Raw genomic sequence first — 22347 nt, 5'->3', positions numbered from 1 at the left:
AATTTCGATTTAAAGCTTTCGTGACTGCAGGGATTCATCTTCTTGGTTCTTTCGGTAAAGTCACGTAGAAGAGAATTATTTTATTATGTTTTATTTTTATTATTTTATTACTTCCCTTCTATGTGACTTTACCGAAAGAATCAAGAAGAGGTTACACAAAGCCATCTTCATGTTGATTTGGAATTGGACAATGATCAGAAACCGATAATTATCGAACGTCTATAATTCATTGCATTGAACAAGTTAATGTACAAATCAAATATTATCCCATGAAAGTAGTGCTTCACGTTCAATATGTACTTCTGCGAGTATGACATTTTGAAACTGCAAACGTTTTCGTGGTTGTGCTGTAAAGCCCTCTGTGTTTACGGGTCATTCAGCATGCTGTGTGACCCAAAAACACATCACAGAGCTACATTAAAAAAATGTAATTCATGAAAACGATCACTTTAAGTTTAACACGTATGCTTTCGCGACCAATATCATCCATAAGAGGTTTTTTTGGGGTTAGATTGCGTAAATATATAAATGTGTCGTTAACTTCTTAGCTCAATGAATGAGTGTCTTGATAAGAGCAGATTTTTGTGCAGGGTGATGGTATGACTGCATTCAGATAGGCGTCAGTATGCGTTTTCTTTCGGTTAACACTGTGTGTTATTTTACTATTTTGATCCCGTCCGAGCAGAATATACAGAAATGGTAGAGTTTTGTCAGCTTCCACTTTCATGGTGAACTGGATGGATGGGTTTTGTGAGTTAAGATGATTTAGAAATGCGTTCAGTGTATCTTTGCCGTGTGGCCAGACCATCAATGTGTCATCAACATATCTAAACCAAGTAGATGGTTTTAGTGTGCTTGAAGCTATTGCTTTTGTTTCAAAATCTTCCATGTGTAGTGAGTCCAACTGAGTCGCAGACGTTGTTTCTTTTAGAGGCAACACATTTATTGTAACACAAAGGGGTAACGGCCCCTTTACCCGATACAGCCGAGGGTGGTGACCACCCAGCTAACTACACTTTCCAGAGGGGTTACTGCTACAAAGGGTAGGACCCTCACTCGGGTCTCCGACCACGTGGTTGCCTCGTAAGACGAAGAGCTTCCAGCTTGAAACGTCGAGTTTCCCACTTGTAGGTGTTGAGCTTCCAGCTTGTAGAATGCAGCGACCCCGGTCCCTCTTAGGGACCCGCCTTATATCCCCCTACGGTCGGGGCCGCTCCGCCCTCGGCCCCGCCCACCTTCTCGAACATTCTCGTTCCCTCTCGATCCTTCTCAAGAGCTCTCCCCGGACACGTGATCACCCACTAGCCCCCCCCCCCCCACCTGGGGCCCCCTGTGTGGACACTCCGGATCACGTGTCTACGGGGTCAACCAGAGTGCCACGGCCTGGGGCAACCCTGCCCCTGGGCCGACACTCACCTACTCCCCCTCGTGGGAGCCCCCACCACACGCTGTGCGTGGTGCCCGCACTATCCCAGTGCTCACCAAGCCCCGCTAGGGCTGGTTTTACACACAGCCACCCACACGGTGCTGTCCACGATGTAGGAACATCGAACGGCACGGCCCTTCTGGGCCGGCACCATACAGTGACATCCCCGATTTCACTAAACATGCACAAATTCGCTATCACAGGAGACAAAAGATAGCCCATTGCTGCTGCTTCCTTTTGTTTATAGAAGTCACCATGCCACAAGAAGTGTTCTTTAGACAGTGTTTAGCTAGTCTTGGGATATATTTTTCTAGACCTTTGTTCGTTACCAGAGTGTCGAGTAATCTAATTGACTCGTTGACCGGAACCCTCGTGAACAGAGCAGTCACATCAAAACTTACGAGAATATCATTAGGGTTAAACTTAAAATCTTTCATTATATTTACGAGATGTTCAGAGTTTTTGATTAACGAAGAGGTCCTACCGATGAAGGGCTGTATTTGTTTCGTTACGTTTTGTGCTCATTCGTACGTGGCAAAGCCTATTGTATTAACGAGGCTCTTAATGGGGCATCGGGTTTGTGAATTTTTGGTAGCCCATAAAGTCTTGGTGGTTTTAATGCCCTTGGTTTGATCAGGTATACTCTTCCTTTGGAATTGATAACTTGGCAATGATTGCCAAGTCATCAACAAGGACACTCAATGGATGTTGATAATGTTGAAGTTCTGTGCAAAACCAGCTACTACTGGCCAAGACTAATTAGAGAATCTATCAAAATGTAAAGAAATAAAAATAATTTTAACCGATCGGATAGCAAGCGCCTTAGTGCTGCGTGGAAGCAAATAATCAAATAATACATTATTTAAATGCATGCCTACGAAGGGTAGCATACTTCAATAGAGATTACCGTCGGTACGGCTATTTTAATACACACATTAGACAGGAAAGACAAGTTCAAAGGGCTCGCATAATGGACATGCATAATGTACGTTGCCTCAGTAATCCCCGCCCCCCACGTGGCACAAGGACGCAGAAGCGTGGTCACCACATCTACGCCTCTATATAAGAAACGAAACAGTAAGACTTCTCCAAAAATCTGGCTGCCGCCTGATGAATGCTCGTTGTAATTACTGGCGAAACGTCGTACTCAGATTGTAAATGTTGTGCTTTGGCTCTCCAACACACGGGTTAGTGCTGTACTAGTATACTGCACTATACACTACACTGTACACTACACTATACACTACACTATACACTACACTATACACTACACACTAGTGCTGTACTAGTGACGAATTGGCCACGTTCTGTTTACGTGACAACCCCTTACTACTTGGCTGTGTCGGGTGGTGGTGGGTTTTAACGACACATTTATATATTTACGCGATCTAAACAAAAAAAAACCTCTTAAAACGATCACTGCCTGCACATATGCATGGGAGGGTGGGTGCAGGGAAGGCGTGTGGGATTCGGATGTCGTCATCACGTAGCTGTGTGCGGTGACATAACCGCCACGCACTTGCCCGCACGCCCGCCAGCCAGCAAAACCTTGATAATATACAGTGTAGCATGATGAAGGGACTCGCTGGTTCCACGGAAGGTTTCTTCAGCACTTCATTTTATTTTACACACGTACACATTTACACGAAGAAAACACTCACAAACGGGATGGACGTGGGATCACAATTAACTTGATGAGCCATTAGACTTAAAAGGCTTGTCGGACGATTATTTTTTGTAGTAGCTTTACATAACATTCACGTATATCTCTGTATATAACATCTGTGCACGTGTCTGGGCTTTGTTTCTTTCATAACAGGAGTCGTCACAACTACACTCTCAAGTCAAGATGTCATACATACATACGTACATACATATATGTCATCATGACCAAAGCCACTGATCCCACTACACCTCGCCAACACTCTGTACCCTCGGCCAGCTCCTTCACTCAAGTTTGCACTCAAACGCCTTGGCCCATTTCTTCAGGAGGTGAGAGAGGAGGGCTCTGGCCTGCAGACTCCATGCTCACATTCTCTCACGGTCCAGCAAACTCACTGAACAACGTGAACCGACTAAACACGATGCTCCCATCCCTCTCAGGGTCCAACAACCCAACTGCACTAAACAGGCTAAACCATCATAACTACCATCAAGTGTTCTCAAAATTGAAGCCAATTATTACGTTGTTCAGATGAGTATTTTTCAGTTTATATTTTCATGTTTAAGTCCTAGTTTCACATTTGTTCAATATTTAAGCTATTACTCACATTTCATAAACATTTTCAACAAACTGATCAGCTATCGGCGATCTGGGTGTTTGTTTAGTAGGTTCTGTGTCACAAGCCAATTCACACCTTTCTTGAGCCCTCGATATTAACAACTCCAAGCAAACTTATTCAGCAAATCCTATCCGCCTTGACCAACAATCTTTCCCTATTTAATTATCTATTTGTCACTTTCGCTTTAGTTTCATATGTTTAAACGCTCCGGATACATTTGTCCCCCATTCGGGCCACTTCTGGTAATCTCTCCTCATGCACCCCCGCCACGCCATTGCTTCTAACACGGTCACCAGAAACTTCAGTTTTCTTCAAGCCGCCACGTGGATTCTGTGCTACTCGTGTTACTTGGGGAGTGAATATGTGGTGGGCAGCACAACTGAGAGGTGATGGTAACAGGGGGAGGTAGGAGGTGCTATAGGTTTCAACGTGCACGTTTCTACGGAAGGGCTTGCATTACGGATTTTCAAGCCAGGGGGTGGCGGAAATTCCTGCCGGCGAACTGCGCCTTTTTCCCCAGCTCTTCCTCAATCCTGCAATGGAGAAGCAACAGTTGTTTTTATTGTTAATAAGTCTTCTTCTAGTGTATGGCAAGCAGGTGCTGATTATACATCTAGATTTAAGCTTGTGAGCGATCCGATAGCTTCAGGACTTGCGTGAATAATATACGGGCATAGAATGCAGTTGTTCGCGACATGGTCCGTTATGCAAGTGGTGTGTGTAGCGACCAGTTGCTGTTCTGACACGGTTAATGGAGTACCACAGTTGTATTGGCAATGGTAGGGAGATGGTAGCCTTCACACGGCCCACCTGCCTCATTGCACGACTAATAACATCACTTTGGGCTTTTTAGAAATCGTATAAATGTTTAAATATCCTTTATATATCTTCAAGTACATGTAAATGTACAAGTAGTGTTCATTCAAATTAAATATTATAAGCGGACACTGATTGACATAAAATATGGTCAAATTGACTTTAGAACATTGTTGGGAGTGTTAAACCCACCAATGTGACAGATAATGACGAGCTTATGCCCCAAAACGCTATTTTATTACACTACACCACTGAACATCATATTAGATGGAAACATGTTTAACCATGTAAGACCAGAGTGAAACATGGATCTATTTTTATAAGAAAATACAATTGGAGGGCATCACTAATATAACTGTTAGAAGGCCTCCCCATGACGTGTCGACCATGGGGTCGTTTGCCCATTCTTCACCACAATGGTCATCGTGGCTTGGTGAAGGTGTGCACCCAGGACTGTTAACCATGGATGGGAGTCGAACTCTGTTCACCAAGGTGAGGGCAGTGCACTAACCACTGTGCTGCTGCTCGCCTCCCATATATTTAGTACATTTCGTAAGTGATGTTCTCAAATAACATACTACGTATTGCGAACGATTCATAATGGAAAAAATTCTTCGCGTGGAAAACGATGGTGTTCAATCGTGGTGGTAAAAAATGATGAAAGCTGACGCACCTCATCAGCTGATTGTACTTGGCCAGACGTTCAGACCGGCATGGAGCACCTGTCTTAATCTGCACACACACGAACACGAAGATTCCAACAGAGCCGTTCCCTCCTGCTCGCCACCGCTCGCCACTTCCCACCACCGCTGATCACGCGCCACACCACCCACCCAGTGAATGGCTCACCTGGCCAGTGCACAGCCCCACGACGAGGTCAGCAATGAAGGTGTCCTCGGTCTCGCCCGAGCGGTGGCTCACCATGACTCCCCAGCCGTTGGACTGCGCCAGCTTGCATCTGCCGACACCCGCAACATGAGGTCAAAAAATCGTGCTGTATTTCCATGGCCGCACTTTGAAGCGGACCGGTCCGGTTTTACAAATTAGGCAACTGGGCCCGGCCTGGTTCCCATGGCTGCATTACTGGGCCACGACAACTCCAAAGTGGAGCTAGGTGCCCGACTTAATTGCTCTAGCATGGTTGGCATGAGCCCTGGTGCAAAGAATTCCACGGGGTCCACCCCCCAATGCCCAATTTGTCTCCTCTTCATAGCCCTAGGCCCCATCAGATTATGGGACCTGGTACAGTTGGACTGCCTATAGGTCACACGGGGTTGGCGGACAACACTCACGCTTTGATGGACTCCGTGACACTGCCGATTTGGTTGACCTTGAGGAGCAGGCAGTTGCAGGCCTTGACATCCACCGCGGTCTGGATGCGTGCGGGGTTGGTGACGGTCAGGTCGTCGCCAACGATCTGAATGCCAGCGTTGGCAGTAAAGTTGGACCATGCTTCCCAATCGTCCTGGTCAAACGGGTCTTCAATGGACACCACTACGGAGGTGGTGGGCGAGCGGATGGAAGGGCATTTATCACAGCGCAAGACCCCCGGCCATGCTGGTCGGTGAGCACTGGTGAGTTTATGGATGGAGATTAAATGGAAGGGTAAGAGAGTTACTGGGTAGTGAGAGGTATGGATAAGTGATTGTTTGCAAATTAACTTGGACAGTTTTCTGAAACTAGATTTTCTGTTCGAGTCACATGGTGTCTTGACGTCATAATGTCTGTACATGTGCCCACTAATCTGTACCTCTTTTTTTCCAAATATCTCATTTAATTAAATCTTGACTTAAAGCTTTCGTGACTGCAGGAATTTATATTCTTTGGGTCTTTCGGTAAAGTAGTTTTTGTAAAAAAAATAGTTCTACGTGACTTTACCTAAAGACCCAAATAATATCCCATTTAATTACTAACCCAGGGAAGCCTATCGGAGTCTGAAAACTCGTTTTCAGCAGGATCTGCCATTGGGAATATTTGGACAATTCCATGACTGAGTGTTTGGCTTCATGTGGGAGAAAACCGGAGAACCTGGAGAAATCCACAGATACGAGCAGGTGACACTCAACACTACCATCTTTTGGCCACCTCACATCCCCACGCCTGCAACACGTGGAAAGCCCTGGTGGCCACCCATCCAAGCATAAACCTGTCGCAGCCCTGCTTGGCTTCCGAGATCTGACGTGATCGGGCACATGCAGGGGTAATCTGGCCACATAATATAAACTGCAGGTGAGATGGCACCATAACCCCAGGCTCGCTCACCTATGAGCCACTGGCCTCCACAGCTGTGCCCACCGCACCCACCTGGGTAGTCGCTGATGAAGGTGCGGTACAGGTCTGCCAGCTCGTCGGCAGAGATGTAGCGGTCTGGGTCCGCGGGGGACTTAAAGTCCAGGTCGTATTTCCCGTCGCGGTAGAACTCGGAGGCGGCCACATCCATGCCAATGACAATTTTGTCGGTGTAGCCGGCTTTGCCTATGGCTTGGGTGAGGAGGTCCAGGGCTGACAAGGCAACAAGGCAATGCACGTGCACGGCGCGTATTACCATCAACCATCAATGTAGAATTTCCACTGAAGGCTCAAGGAATGCCAATGGAGATGATTGCTGTTCCATGTCCCATGCCAACAGTAACCATAATATTTTCAAGTAAAAATTTCACTTGGGGTTAATTTAATTGAGGCTAACATCAGCGGCGGGTTATGTCTGTGTTCTGGGCACCCCCTTCCTCAGTCCACATTCAACCACATGGTAAAGCATTGGCCACACCACCACCATGAACTTCCACAACATCGGGGAGATTTCCCACAGTGAAATTGACAAATTGCCGTTTATTATTGTCATTATCGTAATTATTATTAACTGCAACCACATCTCAAGACGCTGTACGGAAGAAGATGTAACCAGAGAAGAGGAAAGCCTCAAGTCCGGACTTCAATGGGGGCAGGGAGATGAGATCACCGATGGCCTTGGGGGAGGAGGTTTGAGACCACGGGGGCAGCAGCAGAGGAGGAGTGGCCTCCCACCGAGTGAAGGATGAGCGGGGGCTTTGACAGAAGGCCTTGCTTGCTGGAGCGGAGGGCTCATTAAGGGGAGCAGAACGATTTGAGAGGGGAGAACTATGCAGGGGTAGTCTATGGGGGATCCATAATATAGGTTTTTTGTATTATGGATGATATTGGTCGCGAAAGCCGACGTGTTAAACTCTATGGTGGATGATTAAAACAATGAGGGAGAATTTAAAGTTAATCTGGGACTGGATTAAGAGCCAGTGGGGTGAGCACATCAGTCGACCATTGGAGTGACGTGATCTTGCTTAGTAGTGCGGGAGTGAGGAGTTTGGCAGCGTCATTTGGATCATCCGGCGTTTTGAGGGTGAGGGATTTTGGGATGCAGCAATGGAATAAGTCCTGGTGCAAACCATGAATTGGGGCCCCTCGTCCAAGCTAAGTGCTTGAGACCCTCCGGCCAGTGATGTTGCACTGCCTGCACACTCGACAGCTACACCACTGGGATGCAGGAAGGATTTCACAGCACCCTCATTCAGCACTCGGCACTCACCCTCCATGTTTTCAAGAATGTTGGGGGCAAAGCCGCCCTCGTCGCCCACGTTGGTCGCGTCCTGGCCATACTTCTTCTTGATGACGGCCTTGAGGGAGTGGTAGACCTCGGCACCCATGCGCAGGGCCTCCGAGAGGCTTTCCGCCCCGACGGGCAGGATCATGAACTCCTGCATGGCCAGCTTGTTCCCGGCGTGGGAGCCGCCGTTGATCACGTTGAATGCCTGGAGGAGGCACGAGGGATTGGCGATTGGTTAAGGTCTCCCATCTGGATGAGAGCTGGGGCGATTATTAAGCCGATTGATCAACCAAAATTTGTACCAGGCCACCTTTTTTTTGTGAATTTGCTCAATTTAATGACACCGGTGTAATGCTGCGTCCTTTTGCGACATGAGCTTTTGCGGGTTTCGGTCCATCGCCGACCCTAGCTCTAGTACCCGCACTGCTGTGGTTTATTTTATGGTGGGACCCGTTTTACATGACACACCCAATGACCGTGTGCAGAGTATAACAAGGATCACTGTTAGTATACTGAAATACAATTTTTTTGCAGTTTTAAATCTTCACTTTCGTGACTGTAGGAATACATATTCTATGGGTCTTTGGGTAAAGCCATGTAGATAGAAACATACACCTGAAGACGATTGCTTGTGTTGCGATTGAAACGTCGTGATATTTTTTTTATTTTTCTATCTACGTGGCTTTACCAAAAGACCCATAAAATACAGTCATTAAATCATTTAATAGTTGCACGTTTGCTACTTCCCGGGGGAGTGAAAATATCACCAGCAAATATAGCAACCCAAATCACCATCATAACAGCAACAACAAGCAACACAATCCTACAGCAACCCAACAAATTCCGGTTTCACGGATTTCTTCAAATACGAACGCCGAAAGATGACCACTGCGGAGTAACCATCCAGGGTACGTATCAAGCGTTCCCCCAGTTCTTGAATAGATTAAATAAAACATTCCAACGACAACTTCACAGCCCTCAGGTGGTCAACTCCCTTCTTCCCCACAAGTGTCCCCAGCTGTCGAAACCCCCGCAGTTTTCAGCATTCGGGAGGGCTACTTTCATGGTTTTCTGTGACGATCCACTCTTGGGTGGTGAACAGGTGAACATAACCGCTGTCCACAATAAGACTCCAGGTGGTTGTGCTCGTCAGCCAGCAATCTGACGTCACCAACACTCCTGGCTCCAACTTCAGACTGTCCTCTTCAAGATGGCCGCCTCATCCAAAACTGACGCAGCGAAAATTCACCTCCACGACAAAATGGCCGCCTCACCAATACATCCGAGCACACCACCACGGCCGCGATGCCGTTTGAATATCTGACACCCTACGCTATGTTTCTTTTCCAACTGACACTTTGCTCCGTTACCAAAAATGTCCTCTGTCACTACTTAGCTCATTCCAGGCACCAATGGCCCTCACTACAGCAAATCAAATGTTTGAACTCGTACTCAGTACGCCGCACAGCCAACACGCGCGTCCCTCACTCCTCCCGCTCGTTCCTCTCCTGTCACCTGGTTCCCCTTACCCAAGCTCCATGCACTCCTGTCAATCCGAACCCCTCACCAATCAGGAGACACCCTGCCCCCAAAGCCATCCTCTCTGACTGCCACAACCCGCCCCTTTCATCCTGCTTACCGAAGGTAGAAAACCCTTCAACGAGCAACGCACAGTGTGACAAAGATCAATGATGATGCCGATGACTTAGCCACGCCCATCACCTCCCGTCCAGCCGGCACATGTTTGGAACTATTTTGTGCCGTCCGATTAGTCTGGTAATTGAACCAATAATCAGGAGAGTGATTTTACTTCAATAGTCTGATATCCCATCTCTACATGGGACAGGAGCCAATGGGCGAATGTATTTGAGCACAGTGGTGGGTGCTGACATTGACATGTAGAGCCAAAGACAAAAGTCCCCCGTATAGCCTTAATAGACTGTTGGGGCAAGTACTGTCCACGAGCACCTATGAAGGCCAGCACGGCACAAGAGGGTGTGGGAGGCCAACACTACGCCCGACCGCCTTTGTCTCCCCAGTGGCGATGTCTATGCACCACGCCAGATACTCATTTGAGGCTAAGTCGGCCTAGGTGTTGGCCATGAGCAGGAATCGAATTCGGGTTACCGGGTTCGTGGCGCAGCGTGCTATCCACTGCACTACTGATCCCCACATGCAGAGAAAGCACTAACACACGCTCGGACATTGATACACAGACGCAGATGTAAAAATGTCAATGTGAACTGAGCTATCGATGCACGCTCAAAGACCCGCCAACGCCAATTAAATTCTCGGCAATTCAAATGCATGAACAAATGCGGACATAAATATGTATTTAAAAAAATAAGATGCAAACGTGAACATATGCACACACACATATGATAAGGGTAACACATTAAAACACTTAGACACACATACAGATGAGAAAAATGTACCCATCGACAGACAAAACATACCATTTCAGAAGTGGTTGTATAAAAGTCCTGAATTGTAATAGTAATGCTGAGACACATATACACGAAGAATCCAGGCAGCCAACTGTGATTATAATGTGTTCTCAAATTGGTTTTTTTTTATAGTGAGTTGCTCGTCTCAGCCCAGTCACCAATGACTGCACGCAAAGAAAAATCCCATCATATTAAATTTGGTTCTGGACTTTATTTTGATAAACTCCAGCTCTGAGAACAAAATATATAATTCGACTGTCATTTGGCAAATAAATAACTCTTCGTGTCCCCTACTGTGTGGACCAGAGGTCAAATTGAAGGGATCTTAGCGGTAGCTCTGTGATATTCACTTCTGTGGGCCAGTCTATACATTTTAGGGTTGCATTGTTCTGCGAGAGATCAAAATGGATACTCCCTCTCATGACATGATGCCGAGAGTACATTCGTGATAAAAATTAGGTTTTTTTTCACAAGACAAAGATCCCCCAAGCAACTTCTACAGTCTGTTATGGGAAAATGCTGTGAGAAGCACCCATGAAGGCCATCACGGCGCACAACGGGGTGGTGTGGCCGCCACCACGCTGGGCTGCCTTTGCCTCTCCAGTGCTGATGTTTACACATGGCACCAGATTAAGTCCTCCTCGGTTCAAATATTCAAATGTTCCCCACGGATGTTAGCCATATGCTGGAATCGAAAGCGGGTCGCCACGCTCGTATCGGAGTGCGCAAACAACTTTAGACTAAACAGAAACCCACGGGCGCAAGCAGATGTACGTATAATACAACACGCAGATGCTTGTACAGTTGCCCACCGGGACAGGCAGGATGACTTCAGAGTTCCCGGCAAGGTCTGCGATGTGCCGATACAGCGGAACCCCCTTCTCGCCCGCCCCGGCCTTGCACACGGCCAGCGAGACGCCAAGCACAGCATTCGCTCCAAACTTGGCTGCCCGTTCCACAACAACAGATCATCATCATCATCATGAGTGAGATGTTAACTCCACATTTTTTTAAATCTCTTCAGTTGAATTTTTAGATTAAGTTATTAGTGTCGTTTTATATTTAAAGGTTTCTTCAACGACAACACGCATTCACTGGCATTTGACTCATGCGACTTGTTGTTATGATTCAATTATCTTGAATCATAACAACCAAATCGTTTATGCATTAGCTTTGTCTGTAATAATCGGGGTGGGGGAGGGGAACAGGGGGGATATGGGGAGAACGGGGGGGGGGATGATAACTTTTATAAATATGTAGAGGTGCAATTGTGTATGGGCGCGGATGGCTAACAAACACAAGGGGCGTGGTTAGGGCCGTACACAGAGGAGGTGCTCACACCGACGTCCGCACCTGCATCCCCCACGGGCCCCTCCCGGGGGCCGAGTACTATAAAAGGTGGTGAGCCGGAGTGCTCGAGGTCGGAGTATCAGCTTTAACCAGCGAAGACCGAAGACCAGCTTGCATAGGCCCCGGAGCTCCCCTGGCTCGCTGTCCTTGTCAGGGCCGACCAGGGCAAGCCGGTGGCGTGGCCCCGAGAGCCCAGACTCAGGGTGCCGGGATCCCAGCTTGACCAGGGCTGGGATAGGTAGCCTCCCTTAGCTCCGTAGTGGAGGACTCGGGCTTAGGTTAGCGGGGTTAGATGTCGTGTCTCCCTGTTAGTTGAGTAAAGGGGACGTTAACCCCTTAAGTACTGTGTGTATCCGCTACTGTACACAAGTTGGTGTCAATAAATAAGTGTGCCTCCGATCCCGTCGTCAAGCCTCCTGAATACCAGAGGTGGGACAAAGTCATTGTTATGCAAGTCCAAGTCGAGTCGCAAGTCATCAAATTCATGACTCGAGTCTGACTCGAGTCCAAGTCACATGACTCGAGTCCACACCTCTGCTGAATACTACTACAAATATAATCAAATCCAAACAAAATGTTTCAATACAATTTTGTTTCGAGTCAGGACTTACTACCCCAGAGAAAACCATCAATATTAATACAATGGTTGCCTAAAAGCGATAAAAAGATTGACCTTTGCTGGCCCAGGGCGATGTTATTAACTGTGACGTCACCTCTCAATGTCACACAACGTAACATGTGACATCTTCATTTGTTCAGCTTGAAACGTAACGTTATTGTCGCTAATTAAATGCCCCCGATGACTAATGCATGTAGGCAAGTGTAACTGAATCTATGCAAACGCATGGTTGTCCTTTCTTGTTTATTATTACATGACTGTGGCTGCTATCTGGATTATGCCGATCCTGCCAGCAGCAATGTGGAATACCCTCCTCCCGATTCAGGAGTGCCCATAGAGGAGCTATCGGCCAACATTCATTTGAGTATGCCTAACGTTTGGCTTTCACCTTTCATATGAATGCCGTCGTTAGTGATGGTAGTTTTTGAATGTGCCAATGACAACGTGAACAATTTAAATTATTGGAAATATAAATACCTCCCTAGATATGACCTAGTGAATCTACTATCCATTTTTGTCAATCCACTACTGGACAAGGGCAGCCCCACACCGTGTGGGTCAAGGGGGTTTGTTGACCATATTTCACCACACGAGCCAGTGTGGGTTGGTGAAGGAAGGGGGAGCATACATTTGGAAGCGTAGTACAGCACAACAGTATATTGCACTTTACTGCCCTCTGCAGAACCACAACACAGCACAGCAGCACAGGCGACGTTATCTACGAAGCAATAACTGTGATAATATAATTACCCCTGACATTGTTGGTGTTCAATCATGTAACGTTGCAGCTCGTAAAAAACAACACCCCCCCCCCCCGCATTAAATGTGCGCGTGGCTTCAAGCTGCATGCAACCAGTGCGTAGGGAGCATGGAATGAGTGTGCAGATGTTAAACAAGGCTGTGTGTGCATGACATCATAGGATTCGTCAGTCAGTAAAACAAAAATGCAGCCTTGCATAACAAACCCATTGAGATTTGGCAGTGAGCTGCAAGTACGAAACTGAACTAAAAACTAAACTTTCTATTTCACCAGGTAGGGCCCACTGAGCTACATAGCTCTTGTTGAGAAGCGACCTGGCCACAAACGATAACTCGTCATGTTGAAATGCATAGCAGCCAAATACTCTAAACGCGTGTTTATACATGTGGAGGGAAAAACCGGAGGACCCGGAGAAAAAATTCCACGCGACCACAGGGAGAACGTGCAAACTCCAAAAATAAGGCATCAGGGTCGGAATCGAAGTCACGACCTCCTGTATACCAGGCGAGGTAGTCAACTTCTAGCCACCGCGGCGCCATCATCAAAGTAATAAACGCTGCTACTGCACACCCTGGCGGTTCTAGATAGTGTTGCTACAACCAGAAACTTCAATCGTTGGCTTGAGCATGCGTTGCAATGGAACATTGTTTTGTGCAATCTGATTCAAAGGGATTCTATTGCAATCCTAATTCGTGCAATGCTGACTTTACAGCCGTGATATAAAAGTTGGTGAAAAGGCCTCCACTTAAGGGAGCTCTCGAAGGACACGCCAGAGGGTTTTGGCCTACTATTCCACGCTGGCCAGGAGATCTGGGAGTACCCACATTTCCCCCCACCATAAGCAACATGCCAATCGACAAACTATATTGGAAATTATTAAAACTAGTTCCAAAAACGTAAATATATAACAATAGACCATTAGGAAAGCCTTATTGAGTCGTGACTTTTACTCCAGGTTCCTGCTTTGGAATGTATGGATAGTTTCTTATGGAGGATTATTATAAGTGGAACAATGCATAAATGTAGTTATATAAATGATTATGCTCATACTCCAATCCAATGAATCAAATAATAATGATACATTTCGATACACATTGAATGGGTTCACGTCATCCCTCCAGCCCCAAATTGCAATTCTGAATCTCAAAAATCCATCGCATCACGGTTTGAAAGGTGAATGGATTGCAGTGGAAGCGATGCTGATGATGATGACATGTACTCAAAGGCAATGAATCTGTATTTCTCACATTTGTTCTCAGTTCCATCGAGGTCCAGCATGAATTGATCAATCGCCTCCTGTTCCACCACACTAAAGCTCTGCAAGCAAGCAGCAGCCACACAGCACAACAGCGCCACACAGCAAAAAGTACGTAACACGAACCAGCAACGCAGCCATAAACAGTTACGTTACCCGAATTCCATGGGGCCACCCAAATACTTTATTGCAAAACGTCGTGCAAAAACATCAGAGGGCATTTCATTATATTGCTATAGCGATACGCGGCTTGCAAACAATAAAAACAAACACAGACCGCAGGAGTTATTTTATGACGCGGTTGGCGGGCGCGTTCTGTCGAGCCGAGTACCCGCGGCTGAATTTTGGCACGGGGCAAAGCGGGGTTATGTGCGCTGTTAAATTGGACTGGTAAGAGACCCCCACCTGGCTGAGGAGGGCCGGGGCAATGGTGTCATTGATGTGCGACACAGCCTGAAGAACACCTGCAGACAACGTGACACCGGCACACGGAGGAACACGTTTAGAAAACGATTTCTTCCAGCCTTACACGTGAAATGGGATCATTATCTGGAAGATTATGAACATGAGTGCTTTTGAATCATACCATATGCCATTGTTAAGCATATTAATCATGATTATCATTTTACAGCCAGTTGTCAATCCACCGCTGCGTGAAGGCTTCCCGATGCCATGTCAGTGATGGGTTTGTTTGAGCACACTTCACCACGCTGGTCATTGCAGGTTGGTAAAGTGGGGGCAGTAGGGGGTACAACTGGATCAGATAGCACTGACCATCGGTGTTAGCCATGGCCGTGAATCGAAATCGTGGTTAGCGCAGTGCACCACTACTCATTTAATGTTTAATTTTTAAAACACATAAACTGTATTTGTATTGCTTTTTTTCTGTAGTGTTTGATATCCGGAACCTATAAGCTATATTTGACTATTTATTCACCTGTATGCTTTATTATTGCGTGATTCAGGTCTGCTTTGACTTTCAGTCTCAGTGGGCTCTCATCTGGTTTCAATAACTGTCACTAACCTACCTACCAACAATGCTAAACACGACGTTGCTGTTGTTGGAATCAATGACACTTAATTTTGTATATTTCAATTTTTTTTTTGTGACGGTTATCACTTCACGATAACTTCATTTTGATATATATATTCCCACGCTTTCAGATGCGCTTCTGCATCCATCTGGAACACTCTTCTTTCCGATATCAGGAAGCCACTGGAGCTATGTACTTTTAAATATAGATTGAAAACTCTTGTTGTGTTTAGTTTGCTATCCTTCCCCGCACCTCCGATTAGCGTGGTTGGCTGCGTACGGTGCGAATGAAGTTCAACATACATACATACATACTACAGCTGATGCCAAATTGAAAACCATTCACAAAGGCCTGCTCTTACAGTCTCCCGCTGTCTGGCTTTAGGTTTACCCCTCGGTTGTCGACCTCTGGGTGCCACTGCAATGCCCGTCTCGATCACCTGACCTCCTCCATCAAGCACATGTGCTCCACCTATCGCAGCCTCCTCTTCCCGACTGCGTCTACAACGCGTTCTTGCCGCATCCTGTTCTGAATTTGTAACTGCTTACTCTACACTTCCGTGAATGTTTATCATCCCATGCCGCAGATCTGTATCGAAAGTCTAGAAACCTGTTTTCCAGTAGCTTTGTTGAAGTCCACCTGTCTGAAACCCTGTCGAGTACCACACGTACTTTTAATGTTGACCTCTCTACAAAACTGGTGACAATAGATTAGGGTGACCCAAAGTCCAGTCATCAAAACCCACCCATGTGTACCAGCCTTCTTCATTCAAATACAAATTAGAGCACTGCACACCGAACGTGCCTGATGCTTATTGAACGTGTGCCGTGCGACATAAGAGAGTACAAATTCAAAACAAGAGCAACATCTTGTATGCGTATATATGTGTACGTGTGTGTTGTTGTTGGTTGTTGTTGTTGTGGGTGTGTGCCACACGTTAAGTAGAGAGCATCCTTAATTTGAATCAGCACTCTCTATGTCAATTGGGACATGTTTAGCAATCAATAGACGTGCACTGCTTATAACAACTTCATTTTTACTTGAACAAAGAAGACCGGTAAACATAAACAGATGTACCATGGTGTATTGCGATTACTTATGTTTGGGAAACTCTGACGCAATATAGTGATGATACAGTGGTACCACGGAGATCAAACTTAATTCGTTCCAGAAGGCCATTCGAACACCGATTTGTTGGAACACCGAATTAATTTTCTCCATAAGAGTTAATGTTATTGGTTCCAGACACAAGAAATATCTCATTAGAAAGCATTTTTACACGAAGTTTAGAGTAATTACATGCATAAAATCATACAAAAAAACAAGAAACACAATAAATAAATGGAATAAATGAATAAATCTTGATTTGAAGCTTTTGTGACTGCAGGAATCCATACTCTTTGGTTCTTTACCTGATGACGGACGCTTGTGTTGCGCCCGAAACGTCGTGATTTATTTATTTTTATTTTTATACCTACGTGACGTTACCGAAAGAACCAAGTATAAATGAATAAATATATGGAATAAATGAAATAAATGAACATTGAACTTCACTTTACCTGTAGTAGGGAGAGTTAATGGCTTGAGTGGAAGGTGGTGAGGAGGAGGAGGTGGTAAAACCTTTTGTCTGGGCAAGCGTCATGCACGCTGGCCATACGCATCTCAACCGTACAGGTTCTTTCAAGTCGCGATTGCCCGTTCGACCTCCGAATTTCGTTCGCTTTCCGGGGCAAAAAATGTTCAGAAATATCGTTCGAACACCGATTTGTTCGAGTTCTGGTGCGTTCGATCTCCGAGGTTCTACTGTATTGTTGATGTCTATGCTAATAGTGGTGACAATGTTATTTCTGGGTGGTGCTGCTGCTGCTGTGTGATGATGGTGGTGGTGATGTCCTCACCCTTGCCCAGGTAGCGCCCCTTGTCATCATCTCGCAACTCCAGAGCCTCATAAATCCCAGTCGACGCCCCGCTTGGGACCGCCGCCCGGAACATCCCTGAATCATCAATCCAGTTATTAGGAGCTGTTATTAGGGCCTGGAAGCGAATTATTAAGTAATACATATGACAATTCCTTATAGGGGAAACACATACTAATTAACTGATTACTAATCTAGTATATAATAACAATAACCCCCTCCTCCGCCTCTAATCTCTGCACCTGATTGGGTTCAGTGATTGGGTTCAATTATTAAGTAATACATATTCCAATTCCAATTCATTTTCGAGGAATCATACTAATTAACTGATTACTAATCTAGTATATAATTACAATACCGCCCCCCCCCTCCTCCGCCTCTGATCTCTGCACCTGATTGGGTTCAGTGATGACGTCGTCCTGCTGCTCAATTTAAGACCGGAAGCAGGTGGATTGCTTCACTATTCTGGCAAATCGCCGGATGATGCTGGATGTAATTACCAGCGAAATGTCGTACTACGCAGATTGTAAATGTTGTGGATTCACTCTTCAACTCACCGGTGGGCTGAAGTAGTAGCTATTTGGCGTTTTGTTTACATGACAAATCCCTTACTGATTGGCCGTGTCGGGTGGTGGAGGGTTTCGACACATTTATACTTGCGCTACCTCACCCAAAAAATCTTTATTATGAAGGAGCTGCATGTTAACACCACCACTACCACCACCAAAGTTACCGTTGCCACCAGTACTATCAATTATCACAACTATCATTATTGAAACAAAGACAAAGATGCCCCTATATAGCGTTTTAATTTAATTAATTGCATAATTTAATGAATTGGATAAAACCGCCTTGCAACATTGGCCCTACTGTGAAACTGCTTCAGACAAATATTCGTCTGTGAAACATAGCACCTTAGTGATAGCCTTGCGCGATAAAAAAAAAAGAATTACAACTGTGGAAATGAAGTTATTTGTCAGGAAAAGTACTCTTAGGTAGCACCTACTAAGGCCGAAAGAACACTCATAAAGTGAGTGTTGTGGCCAAGCACCACACGTGACCAAATTTGTCTCCCCAGTGCTGATGTTTACAAACTGCACCAGGTACTGATTTAAATCCGAAAATTCTTAGGAGACACCCAGGTCCCATTCAGATATTCAACACTGACTATGTCCACGGTCAGGAATTGAGTTCTGGTCACTGGGGTTCGTAGTGTAGCGTGGTAACTACCACGTCACTGCTCCAGCGTCAACAACATCAGCGCCACCACTACCGCAGTTGCCTGCACGTCAATCCCACGACCCTCAGCAGTTTCAGTGTTTGCCGCACCGCGCTCCGTGTGCAAGTCGACCTCCACGGTGGGGTTGCCCCGGGAGTCCAGGATTTCCCGTGCGTGGATCTTCAGGATGGACATGGTGGCTGTGTCTCAAGCACAACCTGCTGGGGTAGGTTCACAACCATAACGAGTTATTTTCAATAATGTGACCGATCTTCAAGACCCTGTGCAGAAACACGGTGGAAACACGTTGGATGTATTTTTATTTATTTACTTTATATATTAAACAAAAAAGGCAGTCATGAGCAGAGCAAGAAAGGATGGTCTTGGGGCTGTTCTTGAACACGGATGGCTGGGAAAAGGCAGTTGAGCCACCGTGGTGAGATGTTAACTCCCTCTCCTGGTATACAGGCAGTCATGGGTTCGACTATGACCCCTACGCCTATATATTTTGAGTTTGCATGTTCTCCCCGTGGTCGCGTGGATTTTTCTCTGGGTCCTCCGGTTTTCCCTCCACATTTAGACACGTGTTTGGAGTAATTGGCTGCTATGAATTTGCACTTGATAAGCCACTTCGTTGAGCTATTATTTGTGGCCAGATCGCCTCTGAAAAATAGCTATATAGCTCAATGGGTCTTACCTGGTAAAATAAAAAACATTTAAATTCATAGTTTAGTTTTATAGAGCGACCTCGCACTGAGTGAAAATCATCACGTTAAACAATCATCATCATTGTAATGTCATCACTTCATCAATCACTAAGACCATCATTACCCAATTTATTATCGTAATTAGGGATATGACAATTGGATTTAGACCTAGTGATTCTTACAATACGTGCATCCAAGCGTATGTTTTGGAATCAATTGTTTAATATGTCGATGTATGTTCCGTACTATATGGGGTTCATAGACACCCTGCAGGCACTCCAGATCCCAACTACAAGCATCGATTCTTGAGTCACAAGTTGACCCTCAAATCGTGACAATCGAATCATGATGGTGGTGAACCGTTACATGTCTACTAATCACCTCAAAATAATTAATTTCAATGTCATTATTTATGGCCCTTGGTCCAGCCACTGCAAGAATGAAGGCCTCCAGACACCGTATCGGTCATAGGGTTTGTTAATGACCACGTAGGTCAGTGCCGGTCGGTGAAGATAGCTCAGGACTGCTTCGGATATCACGCACCACTGATCTTAGCCGCATCCTGGAATTTTAATCGGCTCACCGGGTGCCTCGCGCAGCGTGCGATTTACTGCGCCACTGTACTTCATCCGGAATAATAATTCTCAATGTTACCATCGCCATCAGCGGCATTACTATATGTCTATACCAATCATCACTGCCATCACCCACACTACCCCCTTCACCATTATTATACAGCCCAATGATCACATTGATCGTATTTTCGTGACGTAATTTTAACAATGATGATGCCATTTATAGCCACGGCTGTCAAGGTTAGGACTCCACCTCCAAACATTTGCATTGCCATCATCACGATCAACAGATGACCTTCATAAAAAATGTGAGAGCCCATTGTGACCATAAGTCTCTTACAAGGTAATCGAGGATTTAATACATAAAATCATCATCCTGTCAGGCATCAATTGAATTTGCCAAACATCCCATTGCAGGACCCCCTTTACAAATATCTTGAGACTCACCAGACTGTCATTATGAATTATCACCTGCCTATGGCCAAATCACACAAAATGCACCCGACCTCAGAAGCTAATGAGGATTGAGTCGGGATAATGCATGCATGGATGAGTGATCACCACAATCGACAGGTTGTGATAGGCCACTGCGGGGATATGTGGTGGGCAGAATAATCAATTGATTTGAGAATAGGTTTTCCCCTTTTTTCTGGCAACAAAACAGGTGTTAAGATGTTAAAACACCAAACTGAAACCTTTTACAAGGAATCATGTCTGCATTAACCACAATACTTGTGGTCAGAATCCCACGTCAACCCCTACGTCCCACACGGCATGAGAGGGGGTGGGGGCTTTCATTCAGCAGTGGATTGGCAATAGGGCTGTTATACATGCAGTGAACAATTTGGTCATACCGCGTTGGCAGTTATCAGAAAATTGTGAAGGGTCGTTTCCCGAAACGTCGCCGATTATCCCAGCTGGACAAGTCGCGAGCAGGTACGACGTTAGCCGATGGTCAAGTACAATGACGGCAGTGGCTGCCAGTGGATGACATCCGGCCGTGAGATCTTCCCACGCGGAGAGATGGAGCGATTAAATAAGCTCGTACAGGGACACAAAGTACATCAACAAAGCTACAGTCGTGCACATTTGCTGACTGGGCAATAGAGCGTGAACGTATCTGCATTCACCTAGCCAACCCTGCAGGCAAGACGGGGCAGGTATCAGACGTCACAGCAGATGCCATTGCGTATTCCCTCATGCATTCAATGCCCAATTCATTCACCGACCGATGCCTTCCACCAAAGCAATTAAACGACACAAATCAACCACAATTGCAACCAAGAGTGAAACGCTCCACGCGCACCCAATTTACAACGCCGTATAAAAATGCAGAGCTTCAATAGATCAAAGCGGCACATAATCTATACTCACGTAGCCCAAATGCGTAGTGGAACGACGACTTTTTGGCGAGGTCTCTTCCTCTCTGCCGCCTCCTCGGATTCGCAAATGTCGACGGATGAGGTTGGTGTCAAGAGAGACACACACGGCTGCTGTGACGTCACCACGCTGCCGCAGTGACGTCACAACGCGCACCCCCACCCCGCCCCCCTCTCGCGGCGGTGGCTGCGAGCGCGTGCCGCAGCGACGTCACCGCGCCACGCTGCAGAGGGAGCGCCTTGCCGCAGTGACGTGAGGAGCGAGGGACCAATGCGGGGGGTTCGTTGCCGTGGCAACTGTCGCCAAGAGAAGAGGGAGGGAGGGAGAGAGAAAGAGAAAGGGGGGGTCTCATCATCAGAATTTTTATTTATACTGCAGGAAGAATCCGATGAGCTATAAAGCTATTTTTTCACAGATGTCAGATGTCCAGTCGGGGTGGGTAAGAACGTGACAGCAACAAACAGTATTAAAACAAAACATAGGAGTGCAAAGTACAAGAAAGGTAAACAATTCACCAAAACAGATACAAATGAAACGAAACCATCCCACATCCTACCAGACAAAGCCCACTGAGGTATTAACTTGTTTTCCAAAAGCGATCTGGCCACAAACGATAGCTCAACAAGGTGGCTTATCATTTGGACATTTATAGCAGCAAAGAAACGTAAATAGTCTAAACGCATATTTCTAAATGTGGAGGGGGGAAACCAGAGAGCTCGATCAATCCGCTGCTGGATGAAGGCTTAACACCAAAGCTGGAGCCGCCATCCTCCCACTCTGTCCCCCACAATCTATCATAATCCTGCAATTTTAATAATCCAATTTGTGCCTGCACATGACCAGATTTCATTGCTCAATCTTTCCTTGGACGCGTTTGCAATTCCTTGGCTGCCCACATCTGTCTTATTAATATTGACCATCCATAACAGGTTTTTGGGTTAGATTACGTAAATATAAATATTTCGTTAAACCTGCCACCACCCG

At 46.0% G+C, this 22347-nt stretch overlaps 1 protein-coding gene across 2 annotated transcripts; it reads right to left on the bottom strand.

The window, feature by feature from the left end:
- Positions 1-3027: 3027 nt before the first annotated feature.
- LOC144726305 (alpha-enolase-like) lies at positions 3028-21480 on the bottom strand. 2 transcript variants are annotated; one of them, XM_078604897.1, is made up of 12 exons: positions 21358-21480; positions 18812-18922; positions 17465-17560; positions 14938-14996; positions 14525-14594; positions 11361-11494; positions 8084-8306; positions 6829-7026; positions 5817-6018; positions 5374-5482; positions 5198-5256; positions 3028-4241 (listed from the first exon to the last, which is right to left on the bottom strand). In XM_078604897.1, exons 2-12 carry the CDS (start codon positions 18894-18896, stop codon positions 4175-4177), a joined length of 1302 nt encoding a protein of 433 aa, XP_078461023.1. In that variant the 5' UTR covers positions 18897-18922; positions 21358-21480; the 3' UTR covers positions 3028-4174. The 2 variants fall into 2 exon arrangements, with proteins under 2 accessions (XP_078461023.1, XP_078461024.1); XM_078604898.1 differs by having other exon boundaries at positions 18812-18919; positions 21358-21440.
- Between the last annotated feature and the right edge of the window lie 867 nt (positions 21481-22347).

Source organism: Lampetra planeri, chromosome 23 (genome assembly GCF_965212315.1).
Source record: "Lampetra planeri chromosome 23, kcLamPlan1.2.h2, whole genome shotgun sequence".
Lineage (NCBI taxonomy): Eukaryota > Metazoa > Chordata > Hyperoartia > Petromyzontiformes > Petromyzontidae > Lampetra > Lampetra planeri.
The sequence above is the reverse complement of the archived record's forward strand: the minus strand, read 5'-3'. Positions and strand labels throughout refer to the sequence as shown.

Bases quoted from the DNA above. Each gene is read 5' to 3' on its own strand.
- LOC144726305 (XM_078604897.1), bottom strand. From the start codon at position 18,896: ATGTCCATCCTGAAGATCCACGCACGGGAAATCCTGGACTCCCGGGGC. The intron at 6,019-6,828 runs GTGGGTGCGGTG...CCACCTCCGTAG, and splicing joins CTTCATCAGCGACTACCCAG to TGGTGTCCATTGAAGACCCG. The intron at 5,257-5,373 runs GTGAGCCATTCA...GTGTGTGTGCAG, and splicing joins TGGGGCTGTGCACTGGCCAG to ATTAAGACAGGTGCTCCATG.